Source organism: Myotis brandtii, unplaced genomic scaffold, assembly GCF_000412655.1.
Source record: "Myotis brandtii unplaced genomic scaffold, ASM41265v1 scaffold1603, whole genome shotgun sequence".
In the NCBI taxonomy this organism is placed as follows: Eukaryota; Metazoa; Chordata; class Mammalia; order Chiroptera; family Vespertilionidae; genus Myotis; species Myotis brandtii.
In genome coordinates this window covers 175,102-196,281 of record NW_005355850.1, presented here as the reverse complement: position 1 = coordinate 196,281, position 21,180 = coordinate 175,102, and the positions used below count along the sequence as shown (strand labels likewise).

The 21,180-nt window shown below is 47.3% G+C and overlaps 1 protein-coding gene across 1 annotated transcript in view; it reads right to left on the bottom strand.

Moving 5' to 3' along the window:
• Positions 1-10,151: 10,151 nt before the first annotated feature.
• The window catches only part of LOC102247221 (cytoplasmic aconitate hydratase), a 44,051-nt gene continuing 33,022 nt past the window's right edge, over positions 10,152-21,180 (bottom strand). Inside the window, exons 14-17 of the mRNA XM_014536323.1 lie at positions 19,458-19,656; positions 14,507-14,629; positions 11,274-11,459; positions 10,152-10,398 (exon numbers count right to left, since the gene is read on the bottom strand). Coding sequence (XP_014391809.1) covers positions 10,285-10,398; positions 11,274-11,459; positions 14,507-14,629; positions 19,458-19,656 — 622 coding nt within the window. The 3' untranslated portion in view covers positions 10,152-10,284. The remainder of the gene's footprint in view (positions 10,399-11,273; positions 11,460-14,506; positions 14,630-19,457; positions 19,657-21,180) is intronic.

Below are 21,180 nucleotides of genomic sequence, written 5' to 3'. Positions count from 1 at the left end.
CAGATATGACGTTGGCAAATATGTTTTCCCACGCGGTGGGTTTTCTTGTTATTTTGATGATGGTTTCTTTTGCTGTCAGAAGCTTTTTATTTTGATGTAGTCCCATTTGTTTATTTTCTCCTTAGTTTCCATTGTCCCAGGAGATGTATTGGTAAACATATTGCTGAGAGATGTCTGAGATTTTGGTGCCTATGGTTTCTTCTAAGATTTTTATGGTTTCATGTCTTACATTTAAGTCTTTTATCCATTTTGCGTTTATTCTTGTGTATGGTATAAGTTGGTGGTCTAGTTTCATTATTTTGTATGTACCTGTCCAATTTTCCCAACAGCATTTATTGAAAAGACTGTTTCTGCTCTGATATATGCTCCTGCCTCCTTTGTCAAATATTGAGCACAGTGGCTTGGGTTGATTTCTGGGTTCTATGTTCTGTTCCACTGATCTATATGCCTGTTCTTGTGCCAGTACCAGGCTGTTTTGAGTACAGTGGCCAGAACTTCCAGAGCTATGTTGAACAAGAGTAGTGAAAGTGGGCATCCCTGTCTTGATCCCATTCTTTGGGGAAATTGTTTTAGTTTTTGCCCATTGAGTATGATGTTGGCTTAAGCTTTGTCATATACGGCCTTCATTATGTTGAGGTATGTTCCCTCTGTTCCCACTTTGCTGAAGGTGTTAGATTTTGTTGAAGGCCTTTTCTGCATTTTATATGACCACTGATTGATATCCCTCCCGATTAAAAACACAGCACATGTGGGTGTCGGACCAGCCCGTTCCACGCCTCCGCCCCTCCTACCAGTCTCAGTGTGCTTTCTTTGTTACTTCTCTTCAGCCAGCTTTCAGGTAGTTCTGAATGATGGATGTTCTGTATTTTATCTGTCATTGTGATGTGGTTGTGAGAGGCGGCAAGTACGGACCATCAAGTGTCGTCACAGGATGATTTCAGGGGTTTCGGAGTTGAATCCCTTCTGCCAGTTTGAAATATCTGGACTCGATGTGCCCCCACTGTGTCCCAGTCATCACCTGTGGGAGTGACATTTCCAACCTCATGTAGGAGCTGGTGCTTTAGGGAAAGGGAGGCCTGGGAACGCCAGCAGGAGGAGGAATCTGACATGAACCCAGGGAGCCAGGCAATGAGACAGGATAGAGGTGGTGTCTGAGCAGAGACTGGTGGTCAGCATCCCTGAGAAAAGAGAACCACGTTTAGGGAAAGCGGGGAGAGAGTGAGCTGAGGTGTGGGAGATGAGGCTGGGTCCACACGTGGGTTTTACAGACACACGGACCACTGGGAGTGCCGTGAAGACTGTTCCGGTTATCCGTTTCTGTAAAACACTAGCCCCATCGCAGCTTAACAGTAACCATCTTTCCCACTTCTCATCTGGCTTAGCTGGGGGTTACCACTCGCAGTCTCGCCTGAATCGTCTGTAGGTCTGGCGGGGCTCACGGCCAAGTGGACTCACCTGGCTGTCCCAGATGCTGCTGTGCGCTGGGCATTCAGCCTGGGCTGCTGACCAGAGCACGTGCACGGGCCACTGCATGGCGTGGGCTCCCACAGCATGGAGACTGCCTCTGAGAGGGCTGCCCCTGGAGGCAAGGTGCCAGGACGCCCAGGGAGGACCTGCAAGGCTTCTTAGGACCGTGTCTAGCCCCCAGTGGAGTCTCTGCGGCTGTATTGTAGTTGGGGGATGTCACAGAGAGAGCCCGGGTTCCAGAGAGGGGGCTGGGGCGAGGTCACTAGCAGAAGAGCATGTGAGAGGGAAGCTATGGTGGTGGCCATCTTTGGAAAATGCAACCTGCCACAATCGGTCTCTGAAAATCCTCCAGAAATGACTCTTTTGTGACTGACACCTGGCACCCCATGCAGGCTGGCTCAGGGTCTGTCCACGGCACCTGGAGTTCAGCCGAGACTTGAAGACGATGCCGAGGTGCTGACATGGATGAAGGTGTGAAGGCCTCTCTGGTGTCTAAACAATCCAGCGGATGTTAGAAGCTTCTGTAACTTTCAAAGATTTATATTTATTTCAACTTTTGAAAAGTTCCAAGCTCCACTTACTATCAAAGTATTTTTAAAACAAGCCAACAGACATCAAATAAATAAAGCAAATTTTGATTAGTACACAAGGCTTACCTGTAGCATAAACTTATTACCAGTACTTCTCATATTCCATATCTTCACAACTTCTATCATATTTAAATTAAGAGGCAGGTGATTTAGAGCATTATGAAGAGTAACTCAGGTGTGTGGGTGTGTAGCTATAAGCTGGGGTATCATTAATGGTAATTAGGCCCATTGTGTGTTTTTCTATAGAAATTAAAACTGGTTGTGTTTTCTAAATCCATTTCCCTTCAGACTGACATGAGAGTCTACAAAGCAAAGCAAACACTTTTTGTATTTCAAAGAGTAAATAATTGTGATACACACACACACACACACAGGGTGGGGCAAAGTAGATTTACAATTGTAAGTATGCAAAACATAGACCTATTCTTGTATTATTATGTATTGATTTTGCATATGAACAACTGTAAACTGACATTTGCCCCACCCTGTATATATCCTCCAAGTGAAGTTGCTTCACTTTAAACATTGAACTTCACAACTGTTCAAGATCATCTGTTTTTGTAAATGGATTAAAATGTAAAAACATTACATCTCCCCCCCCCCCACTATTATATTATAAAATTGTATAGTTTGTATACCTGAAGTTATTTTTTCTCATTATTTTTCCAATAAGTACAGTGAGCACCTTCCATGCAGCATCGCTGTGCTGGGTTTGAGGTCACATGAATGAGGCAAATCAGTCCGCCTTGTGGAGGCCACATTCCCAGGGCAGACCTAGCAAATCAAAGCCTGGCACCCCTCCCTGTGCCCTGCTGCGTTGGTGATGGGGCTCTGCAGGGGGAGCAGAGAGGACAACCAGGGCCAAAGGCAGGGAAAAAATAAAAACATTACATCCCCCCCCCCCCCCACACACACTATTATATTATACAATTGTATCGTTTGTATACCTGAATTATTTTTTCTCATTATTTTTCCAACAAGTACAGTGAGCACCTTCCATGCAGCATTGCTGTGCTGGGTTTGAGGTCACATGAATGAGGCAAATCAGTCCCCCCTGTGGAGGCCACATTCCCAGGGCAGACCTAGCACATCAAAGCCTGGCACACCTCCCTGTGCCCTGCTGCGTTGGTGATGGGGCTCTGCAGGGGGAGCAGAGAGGACAACCAGGTCCAAAGGCAGGGACTTGGCGCCCTCTGGGGGTCAGGGAAGGCCCTGAGCAAGAGCCATCTGAGCAAATTTCAAGATTTCATTCCTGGGAGGGTGAAACGGAGGTAGTTTCTCTTTGCTGCATAGTTTCCATTTCAATGAACTTTCATTATCTCCATAAGGTGAGCGATTCAGAAGCATATCATTGAACGGTTAAAGAATTGGTGAGTAAGGAGGAACACTGTCCTTAGCCAATGGGTGGTGCTGGTTCCAGAACTAGGAGCCCTTCGGCAGGAACAGTGTGAGTTTAGAGCAGTGGTTCTCAACCTTCCTAATGCTGCGACCCTTTAATACAGTTCCTCATGTTGGGGTGACCCCCAATTTCATTGTTACAAATTGAACATAATTAAAGCACAGTGATTAATCACAAAAACAATATGTAATTATATATGTGTTTTCCGATGGTCTTAGGCGACCCCTGTGAAAGGGTGGTTCAACCCCCAAAGGGGTCGCGACCCACAGGTTGAGAACTGGTTTAACGTTTTAGCGACGTTAAATTTGTGATGTCTGCAAGACACCCTATGGTGTCTGGCCTTCTCTCACACTTATTTTGCTTTTGTCTTTACTTTACTTTCACAGCTGGACTTAACAGTGATGGCGAACCTTTTGAGCTCGGCGTGTCAGCATTTTGAAAAACCCTAACTTAACTCTGGTGCCGTGTCACATATAGAAATTTTTTGATATTTGCAACCATAGTAAAACAAAGACTTATATTTTTGATATTTATTTTATATATTTAAATGCCATTTAACAAAGAAAAATCAACCAAAAAAATGAGTTCACGTGTCACCTCTGACACGCGTGTCATAGGTTCGCCATCACTGCCCTAGTGATTTGGGTAATGCCCCCTGACTCTGACCAGGAATGACTCTCCCAGAACAGAATGTGTATTAGATGCAGAAGCAATGGAGATAACAAGATTCTGATGGCCACCTTGGGTGCTGATGAAGGCATCAACATTGTCCAGAGCAAGGCGGTCATCCTGTATGAGGCTGTGGGCGAGGTCATCACAATGATCCAACTGTAGGTGAGAGTTTTGATGCCATTCTTCAATGGCTGCCAATTTGTCTGATTTGTGAGTGTCTGTCATTCTGGCCTTTCTCCTTTACTGAGACATAGCTGGGTGTGTGACCAATGGCACAGAGGGCTCTGTGTCATTGGCCCTACAGGTGGCTTACTTGGTCCGGATTGGGTGGCTACTAACATATTTGTCCACTAACATATACCCCATTTGAGTTCTGTGTACCTTGACCAACATTGACTGACATATTTATGGGGGGGTAATTCCCACTGGATCGAGGTTTGGGTAGTCAATGGGTGAACCTTTCCCGCTTGTGCTTATGGTACTGCTGGGCCCCTGTATTCCAGAAGGGCAACTCCAAGGAGCTCTTCTGTCCCACTTGAACTACTAGACCAGTGGTCGGCAAACTCATTAGTCAACAGAGCCAAATATCAACAGTACAATGATTGAAATTTCTTTTGAGAGCCAAATTTTTTAAACTTAAACTATATAGGTAGGTACATTGTTATTAACTTAATTAGGATACTCCTAAGGCTTAGGAAGAGCCACACTCAAGGGGCCAAAGAGCCGCATGTGGCTCGCGAGCCGCAGTTTGCCGACCAGTGTACTAGACAGTCTCCTAACCAGTCTCTCTGCCTTCTTCCAATTGCCATAGCAACAGCTGCCACATTACTTTTCCTGGGAAGCAGCTCTGAGCATGTCACTTCCCTGTGTAGAAACTCCAGTGGTTCCCCAATTTTCTTTTTTTTTTAAAAAAATATTTTTATTGATTTCAGAGAAGAAAAGAGAGAGGGAGATAGAAACATCAATGATGAGAGAGAATCATTGAATCGGCTGCCTCCTGCACACCCCACACTGAGGTTTGAGCCCTGACCAGGAATCAAACCATAACCTCTTGGTTCATAGGTCAACACTCAACCACTGAGCCATGCTGGCCAGGCCCCTAATTTTCTTGATGTTAAAGAGTTTTCATATCCAGCACCCACTTCTTTTTCCAACCTTATTTCCCATTCTTCCCCTTTGTTCATTATTCACTTCAGCCAACCTGACTTCACAATTTGTTCCTGTCGGGGGAGTTGCTCATGGGCTGCAACTGATGATCTGTTTCCCCTCTTCGGCTGCCTCCATACACCTGCCCTGAGTTCCCCCAGCTGGCAGCGGTCTCTTTTGAAAGCCCATAACGCTTTGTAGCTCTCTTCCTTACAGCACTTCTCATTTCCGCCTACATTCTAGTGTAAATATCCCTCACTTTCCATTTCCTAGAGAGCTCTTGAGGATCTGTTTAAGTCCCTCCCAGTGGCATCCTGAGGTTCATGTTGGATTGTCTTGACAACAGCATTTCTGATAATGTGGCACTGATCACCCTGCACCGTGGAGGCCCCGAGGAGGCCAGGAGGTGAGCTCCTGCATGTTTAACGTGCAGGTGAACACCTGCATTGGCGTCCACGCTCTAACAGCTCTGCTTCCTAGAGAGCAGGATTCAGTGAACCACAGTTGGATTTTAGGAATACACCAATCTCTTTGTTTACATATCCTCAGATTTATTACAGTTTTAAGTCACAGACATCAAATTTTTATTTTCTTTTTTCATTTTTTGTTTTGTTTTTCTTTTTGTTGGGGTGACACTGGTTAAAATTATAGAGGTTTCGGGTGCACAGTTCTACAACACATCACCTGTGCACTGTATTGTGTGTTTACCACCCTGAGTCAAGTCTTCATCCATCACCATTTATTCCTCCTCTACTTTATGATAGGCAGGGAAGAACAAAAGGTAGCAAGGGCTTTCTTCTGACTAGTAACAATGCTGTAATTGAAAAAGAAAAAATAAACTTATACAAAGAAAAACATGATGAATGACTCCATTTGTAGCCTTAGACATGGGATGAAGCATGTAAAGAAAAGGTTAAGTCTTTCTACTTGCACTAGAGGTCCGGTGCACAACATTCATGCACTGGGGGTGGGGGTGCGGGGATCCCCCTAGCCTGTGCCCTTTCGCAGTCGGAGAGTCCTCGAGGGATGTCTAACTGACAGCTTAGCGCTGCCGTGGAGGCGGGAAAGGCTCCCACCACTGCTGCTGTGCTAGCCAGCCATCAGCCCGGCTTCTGACTGAGCGGCACTTCCCCTGTGGGAGCACACTGACCACCAGGGGGCAGCTCCTGTGTTGAGCGTCTGCCCCCTGGTGGTTAGTGCGCACCATAGCGACCGGTCGTTCTGCTGTTTGGTCGATTTGCATATTACCCTTTTATTATATAGGATTACTGTCAGAATCTGACCATAAGTAACAGGTGGAATGTGAGCATGGTTGGTACCTGTTATCATATCACCCTGAGGGTTGCATTAGAACAGTACATTAATGCTTAAAATTTTGTCCTGCAGTAAACTTCAAATTCATTCTGCTTTAATCTCAATGAGATTAAAATATACTTTATTAGTGCTAATACCTGGAGTTATGTTTTCAGATCTAAAAGGCAAAGTGAGCGAGAATTGCTCTTTAGTTGTCAGTTCATCTTGTGGACAACACCCTTCGTCTTTCTCTCAGATCTCTCTCTCTCTCTCTCTCTCTTTTTCTGACATCCAGAGTCCTCCGAGAAAAGCTCCCATTGTGCTGTGCAGGTGTTAGGATGGGTAATAAGCAGAATTTGGAGTGGCAAACCTGTTCAGTTCAGCCTCTGGTAGTGACCTTCATTTTATTGTAATTTTCTTTGTAACACGGAAGCATGGAACCAGATTGGGGAAAGTCAGGGCACACCCCTGCAGGCACACATGCACACCCACACACTTTCTCCAGATCCTTTGCAGAGATCTTCACCTCAGCATCTCTGTGAGCACTGAGCACTGCAGAGCTGGGGGAGAGCTTTACCACGGGAATCAGTGGTTCCAATCCCAGTTCTGCCACATATGGTACAAGATGTGTGACCTCAGATAGTTACTCTGTCTTCTAAATGATCAGTCTCCCCATTTGCAAAGTTGGGACAATAATGGTACTTAACTCGCAGGGAAGTTTGGGGGATAAAATGAGATGTATGAAACAAGTGCTCAGAAAATGAGAGCTGATATTGGACAGAGGTGTGAGGAATATTTTAACTCAAAAAGATGAACCTTACAATTCAGTGGACCAACGAATTATCAGTTACTTTAGGACAAAATTACATTACATCAGTGTTGACTCATTTTAAAAAAACATTACTTCCTCAAGTTTGGAGACCAAGATATTTCAAAACACCTATTCCACATTTTCAGTGAGAAGAAATTCTTTAGCACTTCTTAATTCTCCCCCTAAATTTTACTGAGGATAGAAGTTTTTTAGTGAGCACCTTCCCATTTTTCTCTCTTGGTACTGTTTTATGTTTTCCCAACGTTCTTTTTGGGCTATGGGTCAGTTTTACAATGAAAACAAAATATTTCCTTAGTTTAAAAAGAAAATATCCTCAAGTTAGTCTCCTATATATATTTTTTTCGTAAAACCTTTTAGATAAAGGGTTTGAAAAATCTCCAAAGACAGTAATTGGATGTAACTGTTACTGCTGATGGAGGGGAGGGTGGAGTGCCTGGGCTGGTTCAGATGATGACAGAACTTTAGAGTTCTCTTTGGTTTTCAGAAAGCTGACGTCTCTAATCAGCCCAACTGTTTGACCAGGAAGCATATTAGGGGGAATACTGCTAAGTTACCAGAACTTTCTAAGTCTGCTCCTTTAGCTGTAATAGGTCCTTTTAGCTCCAATTTGGGTGATTTTTCTGCTGAAAATGGCCCTTTTAGACTATGTTTGCCCTGTTATAGACTGAATGTTTGTGTACCTCCAAATTTCATATGTGGAAGCTCTTACCCTACAGTGTGCCTCTGTGGAGATGGGAGCTCAAAGGAAGGTTTAATTAAGGTTTAATGACATTGTAAGGGTGGGGCCCTAATCTGATAAGATTAGTGCCCTTATAAGAAGAGACACCAGAGAGCTAGTTCTTTCTCTCTCTGTGCCTGCCCTGATGAAGGCCATGGGAGCACACAGCAGAAGGTGGCTGTCTTCGAGCCAGGAAAGAGCACTTTACCAGAAAAATGAATTGGCTGGAACCTTGATCTTGGGCTTCTAGCCTCCAGAACTATAAGAAAAGAAGTTTCTAATATTTGAGCCACTTCAGTCTATATTTTATTGTTGCTGCTGGCACAGAATAAGAGACATGTGCCCTGAAACAACTTTAGAAATGAAAATGAGCAGATAAAACTAGAGGACACAAAAATCAAAGCTATGACATGCTCACAACCCTGCCTGCTACCTGCTTGTCTGCTCCCAAACAGGGCAGAGAACACGCTGGTTCCTCAGCCCCTCCTTGTTACCTGCAGGTCACTGCCATGGCCGTACGAACAGGAGAACCTGAAGGTCAGCCAGGCTTTGGGAAGCTAATGCCTGAGATCCGCTCTGTTCTAAACAGCCCAAAACTATAGCCACACACACAGCAGGATTCAATTCCAAAGTCAAAAAGTTTTCCTTGAAAATAGATTTAATTTTATTCAAATTAGAAATATCTGTCTCTCTGCAAAACCACCTCCCAACAAAGTTATCCTCTGGACAAAGGAACAAAATTTTCTGGGGAAAAGTTTTAAAGATAGTAAAAGAAAACTTCACATTTCTTTAATGGTGATCGATCAAAAGTTACATAATCAAAAAGTTTCCACCTCTGACCTGGCCATAAGGTGTCCGGACCATTCACTCCGAAGGAAAGGGGGCGGGGGAGAGTCACAATCACCATTGTGATCTGAAGTGTGCAAAAGTTCCCATCTGCCCACATCAGTTAACACTGGTGTAACAGGCAGGGGAAGGTTTCATTGAACCGAGGAGAACCGAGAAACACAGAGAGGACAGGGAGCTCCTTCTGAGAACACTTGTTTGTGTTCAGCTGAACGCTAACAGGCTAAGAGTAAAAAATCAACCTTCTGTGATCAGTAACTTTAAAGACACGCTCAGTTCTTTCTGGCACTACTGACATTCCACCCTGCTAGCCTCCAAATTCTAGAAAAAGATACAAAGATGAAGGAAAAGAGAGAATGGAGGAACTGCTGCCTGTGCCTGGAGGAAGGGCACCGCGACGCCAGTGCTCTGTGCTCCGTCTGCAAGGCAGCACCCGCAGGGAGGCGGGGCCTCGCTTCTGCACCAGGGGCTCGGCGGCCGGTGGCTCCGCACAGGCTCCGGGGCAGCTCCCAGGGCAGGTCTCGAAGGGAACGGGGCCTACTTGGCCATCTTGCGGATCATGTAGTTGAGGATGCCCCCGTTGTGGAAATAGGTGAGCTCCACGTCGGTGTCAAACCTCATGACCGCCTGGAAGGTCTTCCCGGTATCCAGCTGCGACCACAAAGAAGCCAAGAAGAGTCATGAGGGAGCAGGGGAGGCAGCTCAGTCAGGAGGAGCGTGTGCCGCGGCCCCCAGGTCAGCCCCTGGGGAGGGGTCCGCACACCAGCACCAACGGGCAGCGCCAACGGGCAGCGCCTGGGGACATGCGCGGCCGCAGGCCCCCACCCAGACCTGCTGATTCAGAGGCTGCATTTTAAAAGACCCCCAGCGACTCATCCGCATGGGCAGGCACTGAGAGTGTGAGTGATGGACGTGAGAGGCATCTGAGACTTAAGGGCCCCGGGCAGCGCCTGGGGACATGCGCAGGCTGCAGGCCCCCACCCAGACCCGCTGATTCAGAAGCTGCATTTTAAAAGACCCCCAGCTACTCATCCGCATGGGCAGGCACTGAGTGTGAGTGATGGGCGTGAGAGGCATCTGAGACTTAGAAAGGGCCTCTCGCCCTAGCCGGTTTGGCTCAGTGGATAGAGCGTCGGACTGCGGACTGAAGGGTCCCAGGTTCGATTCCGGTCAAGGGCATGTCGCCAGTGCTCTGTGCTCCGTCTGCAAGGCAGCACCCGCAGGGAGGCGGGGCCTCGCTTCTGCACCAGGGGCTCGGCGGCCGGTGGCTCCGCACACGCTCCGGGGCAGCTCCCAGGGCAGGTCTCCGAGGGAACGGGGCCTACTTGGCCATCTTGCGGATCATGTAGTTGAGGATGCCCCCGTTGTGGAAATAGGTGAGCTCCACGTCGGTGTCAAACCTCATGACCGCCTGGAAGGTCTTCCCGGTATCCAGCTGCGACCACAAAGAAGCCAAGAAGAGTCATGAGGGAGCAGGGGAGGCAGCTCAGTCAGGAGGAGCGTGTGCCGCGGCCCCCAGGTCAGCCCCTGGGGAGGGGTCCGCACACCAGCACCAACGGGCAGCGCCAACGGGCAGCGCCTGGGGACATGCGCGGCCGCAGGCCCCCACCCAGACCTGCTGATTCAGAGGCTGCATTTTAAAAGACCCCCAGCGACTCATCCGCATGGGCAGGCACTGAGAGTGTGAGTGATGGACGTGAGAGGCATCTGAGACTTAGAAAGGGCCTCTCTGGGCAGTAGTCACTGTGGCCTTGGGCACGGTGTTTCCAAGCCTCTCAGGGCTCCCTGCAGAGGAGGTGCCTCGGGTCAGCAGGTTTTGTTGGGGTCCCTTAGGCACTGGGCCCAGCTCCTCACCCTGGACACAGACCTCAGCAGCTGCCTCTGCCTGGGAGTCTAAGTCCCCCTGGGACCTGGGTGTGGGCATCTCCTCCCTTCCTCACCCAGGGAGCTGTCATTTGGGGTAAGACTCGGATGGGGACAGCGTCTGTTGTTCACATTCTTATAATAAAAAAGGTGTTTTTTAGGTCATGTCCTGCCCCCGAGCTTTTGCCACTAGTCTCCGGGCTAAGTGAAACTGGGAGGAATGGGAAAGGCTTGGAGGTATGAATGGAACTGATAACTATGAATAAACAGAAATACGTGATATGTTGTGAGGCAGGTAGAAAGGGGGCTAGTAAAACTCTTAAGGCTAATTTAGTCCTACCCTTTGTTTTTTCTTCTTCCAAATCCCACTGATTTCCTTCTAGCAAGATGGATTACAAACACAGGGTCCCTGTGAGCTGGCCCTGGCGTGGAGAGGCCCCGGCTCACCTTGACCTGGACTTTCATTCGTGGTTTGAGGTTCTCTGGGATGTTGATGGTGTATCGTTCCCGCCCCGTGAGTCCCAGGGTGTCCGCCGTCTCCCCCGGGAGGTACTCGAGGGGGATCACTCCCATTCCGACCAGGTTACTGCGGTGGATGCGCTCGTAGCTCTCCGCCAGGACAGCCTTGATTCCCTGAGGACCGAGAGAGGGGTTTGGACACAGTCCCAGTTTTTCCTTAGACACAGAAACTTAGCAAAAGGCTTCCTAAGTCAAAACTCTTCTCACACCTACATTCTTTATAAGTACGAAGTAATCGTTTACACAAAAAGCTACCCCCTCGCTATAAATAGCACAGTAGTCAGGGCTCAATGAGTGCCTACACAGTACAGGCACTGTGTGAGCCCTTAAATGACTGCTCTCATTCCCCCTGCACCAAGCTAGGCGGTCAGGGGAGTATCTAGTATTCTGAACCCAGGCAGTCTGACCACACACTGAGCCACTGTGTGATGTAACACCTCTTAGCAAACTTCCACTGTAACAGACTCCACATCACAAAACAACATAAAGAAAATCATTTCTCTCCCTTCAATTCTGCTATGATTGTAGGTCCATTGGCAGACATGGAAGATTTAATCAGAGAAGCAACTTACAGAACATACTATCAAGAGAGTAAAGAATTACCTACTGTGTGCTTTTATACTTCCTGCTTCAAGGATCAAATCCTATGGAATATAATCTTGACATTAAGCTATCTATAAAGTACATTTTACTGGCAATCTATAACTGGCAATACTATACAGCAATGATTAATAAACCAGGATACTTGATTAACTAAAACACCCTATTCTCAAATATTAGTTAACTGTAAGTGGATATTTAGGTACCCCTAAAAGGTCTCTTGATATCTAGGGTACACTTTTAAGAACAACCCTGCATAAGAGTCACTCAGGGAGCTTATTAAGAATGTTGAATTTTAGAGCCCTGGCCGGGTAGCTCAGTTGGGTAGAGCGTCGTCCCGATTCAATTCGCCAAGTTTGCGCTGGATCCTCTGTCAGTGTACATAGAGAAAGCAACCAATCGGCATTTCTCTCTCTGTCTCTAATCAATCAATACAAATAAATAAATGTTTTTAAAATGTAGAATCTCGGGCACTACCCCCGATCTACTGCATAGATTCTCACGCAGGGAGTGTGGGCAGGAGGAAGAGAAAGTCATGAAAACCATGGCTATGAAGCAGTGGCTCTCAAACTTGCTGTATATTAGAATCACCAAGGAAAGCTTTTAAAATCCTGACATCAAGGCCCTTTTCCTTACCTGTTAAACCATAATCTCTTGGGATGAGATCCAGGCACAGGTATTTTTAAAAAATCCTACAGGTGCTTCCAAATTTTAAAAAATTTATTGATTTTTAGAGAGAGGGGGGAAGATATATATGTATAATCGATGTTTCTCTCTCTCTCCCTCATATATATATATGAGAGAGAGAGAGAGAGAGAGAGGGAGAGGGAGAGGGAGGGAGAGAGAGAAACATCGATTTGTTGTTCCACTTATTTATGCATTCATTGGTTGATTCTTGTATGTTCCATGACTGGGGATCGAACCTGCAATTTTGGTGTATCGGGACCACTGTTGTTCCACTTATTTATGCATTCATTGGTTGATTCTTGTATGTTCCCTGACTGGGGATCGAACCTGCAATTTTGGTGTATTGGGACCATGCTCTAACCAACTGAGCTACCTGGCCAAGACTGTTTCCAAATTTAAAAACAAATTTATGGAGGAAGGGCAGATTCTTCAGGGTAGCAGATATTTTGTACGGATTTTTGGATACATGTATTATGTAGTTATTTTGAGGGGGAGTATAAATCTCTGTAAATGCATATTATTCATGTCCCTAGTTCTGTATAAATGGCTGTGCAGGTCTCTCAATGCCACAGATCACAACTGTATAACCCTCTCTGCATGAATTCAGCCCAGGAGACTGCTGAGTGGCCCTGGCTGGGCAGCTACAGATTGAAGTACATGGTGTCTGGGCAGCCAGGACTCAGAGTGGCTCTACAGCGAAGTCTAGACTCTGGAGCGCCCCCTGGGTGCCAGTTCTCCTTCCTTCCCACCCAACTATCTTAAAGTTCCCCACCCAACTGACTGGCACTACTGTCAGCAACCAGCTCCCTTCCTCAAACCTCTTCCTTCTTTTCTCTGGTTCTTTTCAGCAGGTTCTAAAAGAGCAGACCCCTGACATACTACCAAATAATCAGAGAACATTTCTTTTTCCCACAGAACAAAATAATTGATTAAAAAACCAAAATAATAGGTGTGTGATATTCAAAGATTTTCAGAAGCCTGGATGTCTGGGGCTGCCTACCGGACAGCCACATGTTTTACTGTGGATACCACTTATTCAGGGTTTCCCAAGTGCATTGATTGGCTCGAGCCACACGTTATCTACACTGACATCAGCTAAGCCGTTTTACCTGCCCTGAGGATTAAAGCGGCAGCAGGTTTTGTTGGGGTCCCTGAGGAGGTGAGAGCCCTCTGAGGTGAGAACTTGCTGCTGCTGAAGAGGTGAGAGCTCTCTGCTGCCTTGTGTGGCCCCGCCCCTGGGGAAACCTCCTGGTCAAGCCCTGAAAGGCTGAAGGGTCTACCCAGTGTCTTGTTTGAATAGAGAGAGAGAGTCCTTCCCGGCTGAATTTAAAGAGACTTTCACAGGCAGTAAAAAGCATCATAGGAAGCACTTTCCTGAGTTTACCCAAAGCTCAGGCTCCTGACTTTTTCCCTTGCAGGAACCTGGCAGACAGGTCAGCAGCAGCAGCCCTGGCTTATTCCTCAAGTTCACCGGGGACAATGGCCTTAAACAAATTTTGGGTCCTCAACCTCTGAGAACATTATGAAAACCATGGAATTTTCCCCTTAGAAAAAGACATACAGACAAACTTTTGGATATGATTTCACAGACTGCACAGACCTTCCGCCCAGCTGTTCTACTGCGACCCCCAAAGACCATGGCTCTGGGATATGTCTGGTCTGAGGGAACCATTTCACCTACAGATTACTCTTCACTGAGAGAAGGGAAGCCAGTCCACCAAGAAGCAGGGGAGGAACAAACACCACTTGCTTTTCTGAGCTGCTCTTCCACATCGTGGAGAGTAAAGCACCAGAATGGATTCCTGGCCCCTCCCAGCGTCCCTTCCGGTCCACAGGGGCAGCTGCCCGTGGGGATGTCCCTATGTCATACTCACCAGGAGGAAAGGGCCCTTGGCTGCCCAGTCCCGGGAGCTGCCGGAGCCGTACTCTTTGCCGGCCAGAACAATCAGGGGAAGGCCCGCCTGCTGGTACCGCTCAGCGGCATCAAACACATCAAGCTGAGGAAGAGAAAGGGGAGGTATTACAGATGTAGCAAAGGCACAGAGTGCAGACACAGGCCAGGGAGACCTGGTAGGGTGTGCAGGGTCAGAGGTCTGCAGTGAGCCAGGTCAGCGCAAAGCCAACGGAAAACTAGCCAATCTACAGGTTGGTCTACAGATGCCTGGTCTACAGATTCCCAATGAGCTCCATCTATATACACTGACCAAATTATATTTTACTAGAGGCCTGGTGCACAGATTTGTGCACATTGAAAAAAAATTAATTATAAGGTGGCTGGCAGGGCGGGACTGGGCTAGACACACGCCCTGGAGCCAACCTCCTGCCGTCCCTCCCTGGCCAGCCACACCTGGGGCGGCGCCAGGGCTCAAAGGGCATCTGCGGAGTGAGCGGGGTCCCTCCGGCAGGTGGGGTCCCTCAGCCTAGCCTGTCCGACATCCCCCGAAGGGTCCCAGAGTTCGAGAGGGCACTCTGCAAAGTTGCTGTCGCTCGGCAGCTCCGGCATTGAATGTCTGCCCCCTGATGGTCAGTGAATGTCATCCCTACCGACCGGTCGGCTGGTGGCTTAGCCTTTTATATATATAGATATTCTCTTAACTGAAATGGCTGATTGTGAGGGTTTTAGAAAAACATTCAAATCCTAAGGCATCAAGGGAAAAAGGAAAGTAGATTAGATTTTTTTTCCTCTTCCATTGACTGAACTATTTTTAAACTTTTAAAAAACATAGAATTACACCTAACCCTGGGTTTCAACTCAGTATCAGAGACTCAGTGATGGTCAATTGTGAAGGGTAGCAAAACACAAGAAGGTAAGGTTCTGAAGTCATTTAAAATGCAAACTTTTATTAGTCACCCCTCTGCATGGTGGTCAAGGTAGAGAGAGAGGAAATATTGATGGGCCAATGCCCAGCATTAAAGGAGAAGATGAATATTTTAGTTCATATGAGACACACCTTACACAAATAGGTTCATCTGTTCTCACAGGAACTCTGAATACTGAGCTGAGACTTCAGACACATCTGATGTCATTGCTGGCGGTAGAGTGATGCAACAACTATTTCTCCCGGCTACTAAGTCGGAAAATAAAATCCCTCTAGAGAGTGTTCCCTTCGAAGGGTGTTTAATCAAACCTTTAAGCCAGCTTCGACAAACTGCTGTTTTGATGGACCACAGGAGCTGTGGTTAATTCCCCATGGCCTTAGCAAAATCTGCATAGAAGTCTGTATGTGTGCAGCTGGACAGAGCTCATGAATAGAGAAACTTACAAAAATAGTAAAAGCCTTCTCTGTCCAACCGAACAGTCTAGACTGCTTCAAAGACCAAAAAGAAACATCCTGCCCGATACTTTCAGAGATATCTGTTACCGGCGTTGGGTAGTAAGAATGTGGGAGTTGAGTTTTAATGTGCTTTCAAAACTACTGCAAAGCTGAGCACCCCACGGCAAAGCAGGTCACGAAACCCAAGGTCAGGGGGACCAGCAGCTCCGGATTCCGTCTCCTGATTGCTCTTCTGAGAGCCATGCCGAGTGTTAACCAGGCTAGCGTGGGAGGTCTGCACGCTCCCTCTCCTCGGAAGCCAACATGGTTTCTCGTGCTTCTGTGCCTCTAGAACTCCTGGGTATTAGGTTTGAACAGTGCATTCTTCATTTCTCCAGTTTTATCACATTCCCTAGTTTGATGAGGATGTGGTTCTCTTAAGCACCATTCCCAACAATTCCTCTACACCTCTCCTCCCCCCGACCTCCCGATAGAGTGATGTCAGATGGTTGGTCTGTCAATAGTTGGTATTTGCATTATGATTATGTAAAAGCTATTTACTGCTGCGTCATGTAATGTACTATGACTTCGCTTTCTTGGCAATTTAAAAACAATTTCCACTGAAATTAATAATTTTCATTGTGTGTGTGTGTGTGCTAACCTGTTTCTATGTTCCTACCCATTAATTAATCCCCAAACGATCTGCCTAAAGTACTAATCTCCTCTAAAGACACTCAGTCGTATCAGGCAATTTATCACCTAAAAGTCTTTTTCAGGGGGCTACATCCTGGAGTCCAGCACTGCTCCCGGGGTGCCTCCCGGGACGGAGGAGCCTCCTCCACCCGCATCCTGGGGATTCCCAGCCCTGCCTTCTCCTGCACCCGACACCTTCCTCTATTTTGGTGGAACACTTTCAGCAACACTTTTTTCGACAGGAATTGAGGGATATTTTTTAAGTTTTTGAGTATCTTAATGTGCTACTACTTTAATTTCATTTGAGCAGGGTGTGAAGGACAGGATTGTAAGGGAGAAATCAGTCCAAGTTCCCAGTGTTGCTTCTGCACCTCTGATCGCCGGCATACTGTATATAACCGGTTTTAGCTTCTCCGGGAGTTTCTAGATCTCTCCTTTTTTAATCCTCACCCGAAGATATGTTCAGAGAGAGAGAGGAAGGGAGAGAGAAACATCGATCAGTTGCCTCCTTGACTGGCGCCAGGGATGGAATCGGAAACCTAGGCATGTGCCCTGACCAGGGATGGAACCCGTGACCCTTTGGTGCAAGGGATGATGCTCTAATGAACTGAGCTGCCCTGGCCAGACCTCTGCTGATCTTAACTTCCCAGGGATGTGCCTGGCGCAGGTCATCTCCAGGCACTCTGCTGGGCACTCAGCGGCCCTTTCAATCTGGAGTCTTCGATCTGGCAGTCGAGAATTTCCCTTATGTTGGTGTGTGATAACTTCCTCTCTTCTCTTTTCAGTACCTCTGTTCAGTCAGATGTTGGGCTTCCTCAGTTCAGTCTTTACTTTTCTCAGTTTCTCTCTAATTTCTCCTTTATTTTTCTGTTCTATATTTTGAGAGATTTTTTTTTCAACTAACCAACTTTTCCTGTGACATTTTTAGGGATTTTTTTTTTCTTGCCCTCTAATTACTTTACAGCAGGGGTGGGGAATGTCTGTCCCATGGGCCATATATAAGGCCCACAAAATCATTTCGTCTGGCCCTGCCAAGGCATTAGGGTGAGTTAATTGGATGTTTGACCAAATACAGCAGGCTGCTTTTTAAGTTGATAATTCTGTATGGCCTGCGAATGATGTTATAAATATCCAAATGGCGCTTGGCAGAAAAAAGGTTCCCCACCCCTGCTTTACAGCAACAGGAAACCATCTTATCACTCTGAAGAAACAATGTTTTTTCTGTTTTCTTCTATTCTTTGCATTATCTGTTTTCTCTCCTTTCCTCCCTGTCCTTGGCCTAGGTCTATCTTTCGAGTTCAAGGGTTGGCTCAAATGTCCGTCCTTCTCTGCTTCTGTCTCCTTATTTAAGAAGCACCGAACACGTGACTGGAAGTTCTGCCACGGTGGGGCTCGCAAGTAAGTGACGTTCACTGCGACAGTCAGTACCCGGAGGCCCCGATGTCTGCCGCCGCAAGGCCTCCCCTCGGCCTCTTGCGCATCCCACCATTTAACTGTATCTTTTTCATCGAATAGTTTGCTCATTATCCCTGATTCACTGAACATTACTGGGCACTGGCTCTGAGCTGGTCCTGGTGACCAGTGACTGTCTATGAAGAGACTTTACAAAAACATAATCAGCGGCAGGTGAGGCAGTGGGCGTGGTGGCAAGCAGCACTGGCTTCGAAGCCAGACTCCCTGGGTTTAAACTCAGTTTCTCTACTTGTGGCCTTAGGGATATAGGAGCTCTCGATGCCGTGGTTCCCAATTTAAAATGTGGGTAACGCCCTAACCGGTTTGGCTCAGTGGAGTGAGCGTCGGCCTGCGGACTGAAGGGTCCCAGGTTCGATTCCGGTCAAGGGCATGTACCTTGGTTGCGGGCACATCCCCAGTAGTGGGTGTGCAGGAGGCAGCTGATCGATGTTTCTCTCTCATCGATGTTTCTAACTCTCTATCCCTCTCCCTTCCTCTCTGTTAAAAATCAACAAAATAAATTTTAAAAAATAAAAAATAAAATGTGGGTAACTATGGTACCCACTTCAAAGTGTTGTTACGAGTATTAAATTAGACAATGCATGCAGACAGCTTAGAACAGTACCCGAGACATAGTAAGTTCTACATAAATATTAGCTGTTATTGTTTTAAAATAGGTTGGGAAGGTTATTTCACAAGTGGCCTCGCCCGTTTCCAGCAGCTTTGCCACATTTCCTGGGAAGGGAAGTGACACTGCGGACCAGACACCAGACTAGCTGTTTCACACGCCCCTCCATTTACGTTTTAGCCTCAGAGCCTGCCGAGGTAGATAGAACAGTATTTCTGTTTCACAGGTAAGAACGCTCAGGCTCAGAGGGAAATGCATTGCTGGGAGCTCCACAGCTGGTCTGAGGTGGAGCTGGGACTTGAACCCGGGCTTGTCCGACTCAAAGGGCAGGCTTTCCCGGCCTCTCTCAGGCCTCACAGCAGACAATCCCACTGTAGCAGGCCCACCTACGGGTTCCCTGTAGGACCCGAGCCGGCCTCCACGTTCCTTCTCTCCTCCTGGTTTGGTGAACTCAACTAAATGCCAATACAGTCCTAAAACAGCACTTCTGGGTAAACACCCTCTACCCTACCCTGAATCTCCCCTCCAACTTTCTGAACTCGTGCATTTCACTCAAAGGCTCTGGAAGCTCAACTCCAGGAAAGCGGATTTAGTCAGGCCAAAGGCAGGACCTCTGAGCAGGACAAGGAGTTTCCCAGGTTAAAGGGCGTCCCCATCACTGATGAGCTCCACATGGACACCTGGCGAGACCGCAGGAAGCCAGAGGCAGGAGGGGCAGGGAAGGAGCTAAGAGCGAGGGAAAGTGACCGACCGGGTAGACACCCAAGCAGCAGGGCCAGACGAGGTCACCATACTCACCACTTCTCCAGAAGGCAGGTGTATCGTCTGCGGTGCCTGCTTGTTCAAAAATTTGTTTAGTAAGCGGATGTTGGCAAATGTGCCCCGAGCCATGATGGCATCGTTGCCCCGGCGGGAGCCGTAGGAGTTGAATTCCCTCGGAGTCAGGCTGCCAAGGCAAGAGGGAGGGGAGCTGGCTGAGTGAACGGGTGAAGATGGCCTTCACTTACACCAAGAAGGGAAAAACAGAAACCTCAGTATTCCTCTCATCTACCAAGAATGCCCTCCCGGGCAGCAAGCTGTTCCCATAGCCTCAATGAGGCAGCTGGAGGTGCAATCCCCAACCTCCATCTGGGGTGGGAAGGTGGAACTAAATGTTATCCCAGGCCAACCTCCGTCTTATAAATCTGGGTAGAAAAGTAGGAGGAATGCTAATAAGAGTACTTATTGCATTTATTCAGTATGGAAGCCTTTAAGGTTTCACAAAAATTAAAATATGACAAATGGGTAAGAAAGCCCTGGCCAGGTGGTTGGTTGGAGGGTTGTCCTGTTCACCAAAGGGCCGTGGGTTCGATCCCCACTCCGGGCACATCAGGGAGGCCAACGATCGATGCTTCTCTCTCACATCGGTGTTTCTCTCTCTCCCTTTTCCCCCCCTCTCTCTAAAATCGATAAACATAGCCTTGGGTGAGGCTTAAAAATAAATGGGTAAGAAAAAGAAGTAAAGACGAATAATCTAAGTAAGTTGGTCAGGGGTCAGGTGGAGCCCAAAATGGGGGAAACATAAAATATGTCCCATAAGCTAACCAGAAGGGGGTTCTGATTCGTCCCCCAGTTATCAGGAACTGGACTGAAAGGGAAGACACACAACTGGCAGCAGGATTTACAATTTCATAAGATATAAACCAGAGCAGTGCCCAGGAGCAGAAGAGCTATCCCTCCCGGTCCTGAGAGCAGAGAGAACCCTGGTCAGGGGGACGTCAGAACGTCAGAGACAACATTTTACCACGAACACAGTGACCTCTTCACTGGGCTGCACCTTAAAATGCTGGGAAATGAGTGTGAGTGTTGATGTGATTTAAAGGTTAGATCTAATTGAGGACCGAGTGAACCTATAAATGGGTTTCAGGAGCAACTAAAATTATATCCAAGATGTTATGACATGTGCATTTTTCTGGGAAGGTATTATATTTGCTTTTACTCAGTTCCCTAGAGTCCATGTCTCAAAAGAGGTCACCAATCACCAATCAAAACAAGGTGTTGGATTTTGTTCCTCGAATTGGCTCTGGGCCCCATCACAGAGGAAGCTGATCCGGAGGCGGGAGGGGAACCGGGGGTCTTTATCCCCCCAGATGATTCTCTCGGAAAGCGAGCGTCGGGACCGACTTTGATTGATACGGGCCTACTAGCTAACAGCAGGTAACCCTGGTGTAGTACCTGTTAAAATCGGTGCATGACTGAGGACTGCTGATGAGTGCGTGAACTGCCAGTCTTACAAGCAGTTCTCTGTAAAGAGCATGTCTTAACCGGGAACGGCAATGCAGTTCACGTTATGTTTCTGCTGAGCAGTTCAAGTGCAGCCAGGCTCTGCCGCGGTTAAAAGCAGACCCTACTTGGCAAGCCGGGGGCAGAAATGATAGTTGAGCCGAATGCGCACAACACTTGCTCAAAGATTGTCCCCTCTCCCCCTGACAGGGCTCACGGGATGATGGATTAACCCATAGAAGCTTCGAAGCAGCAAACA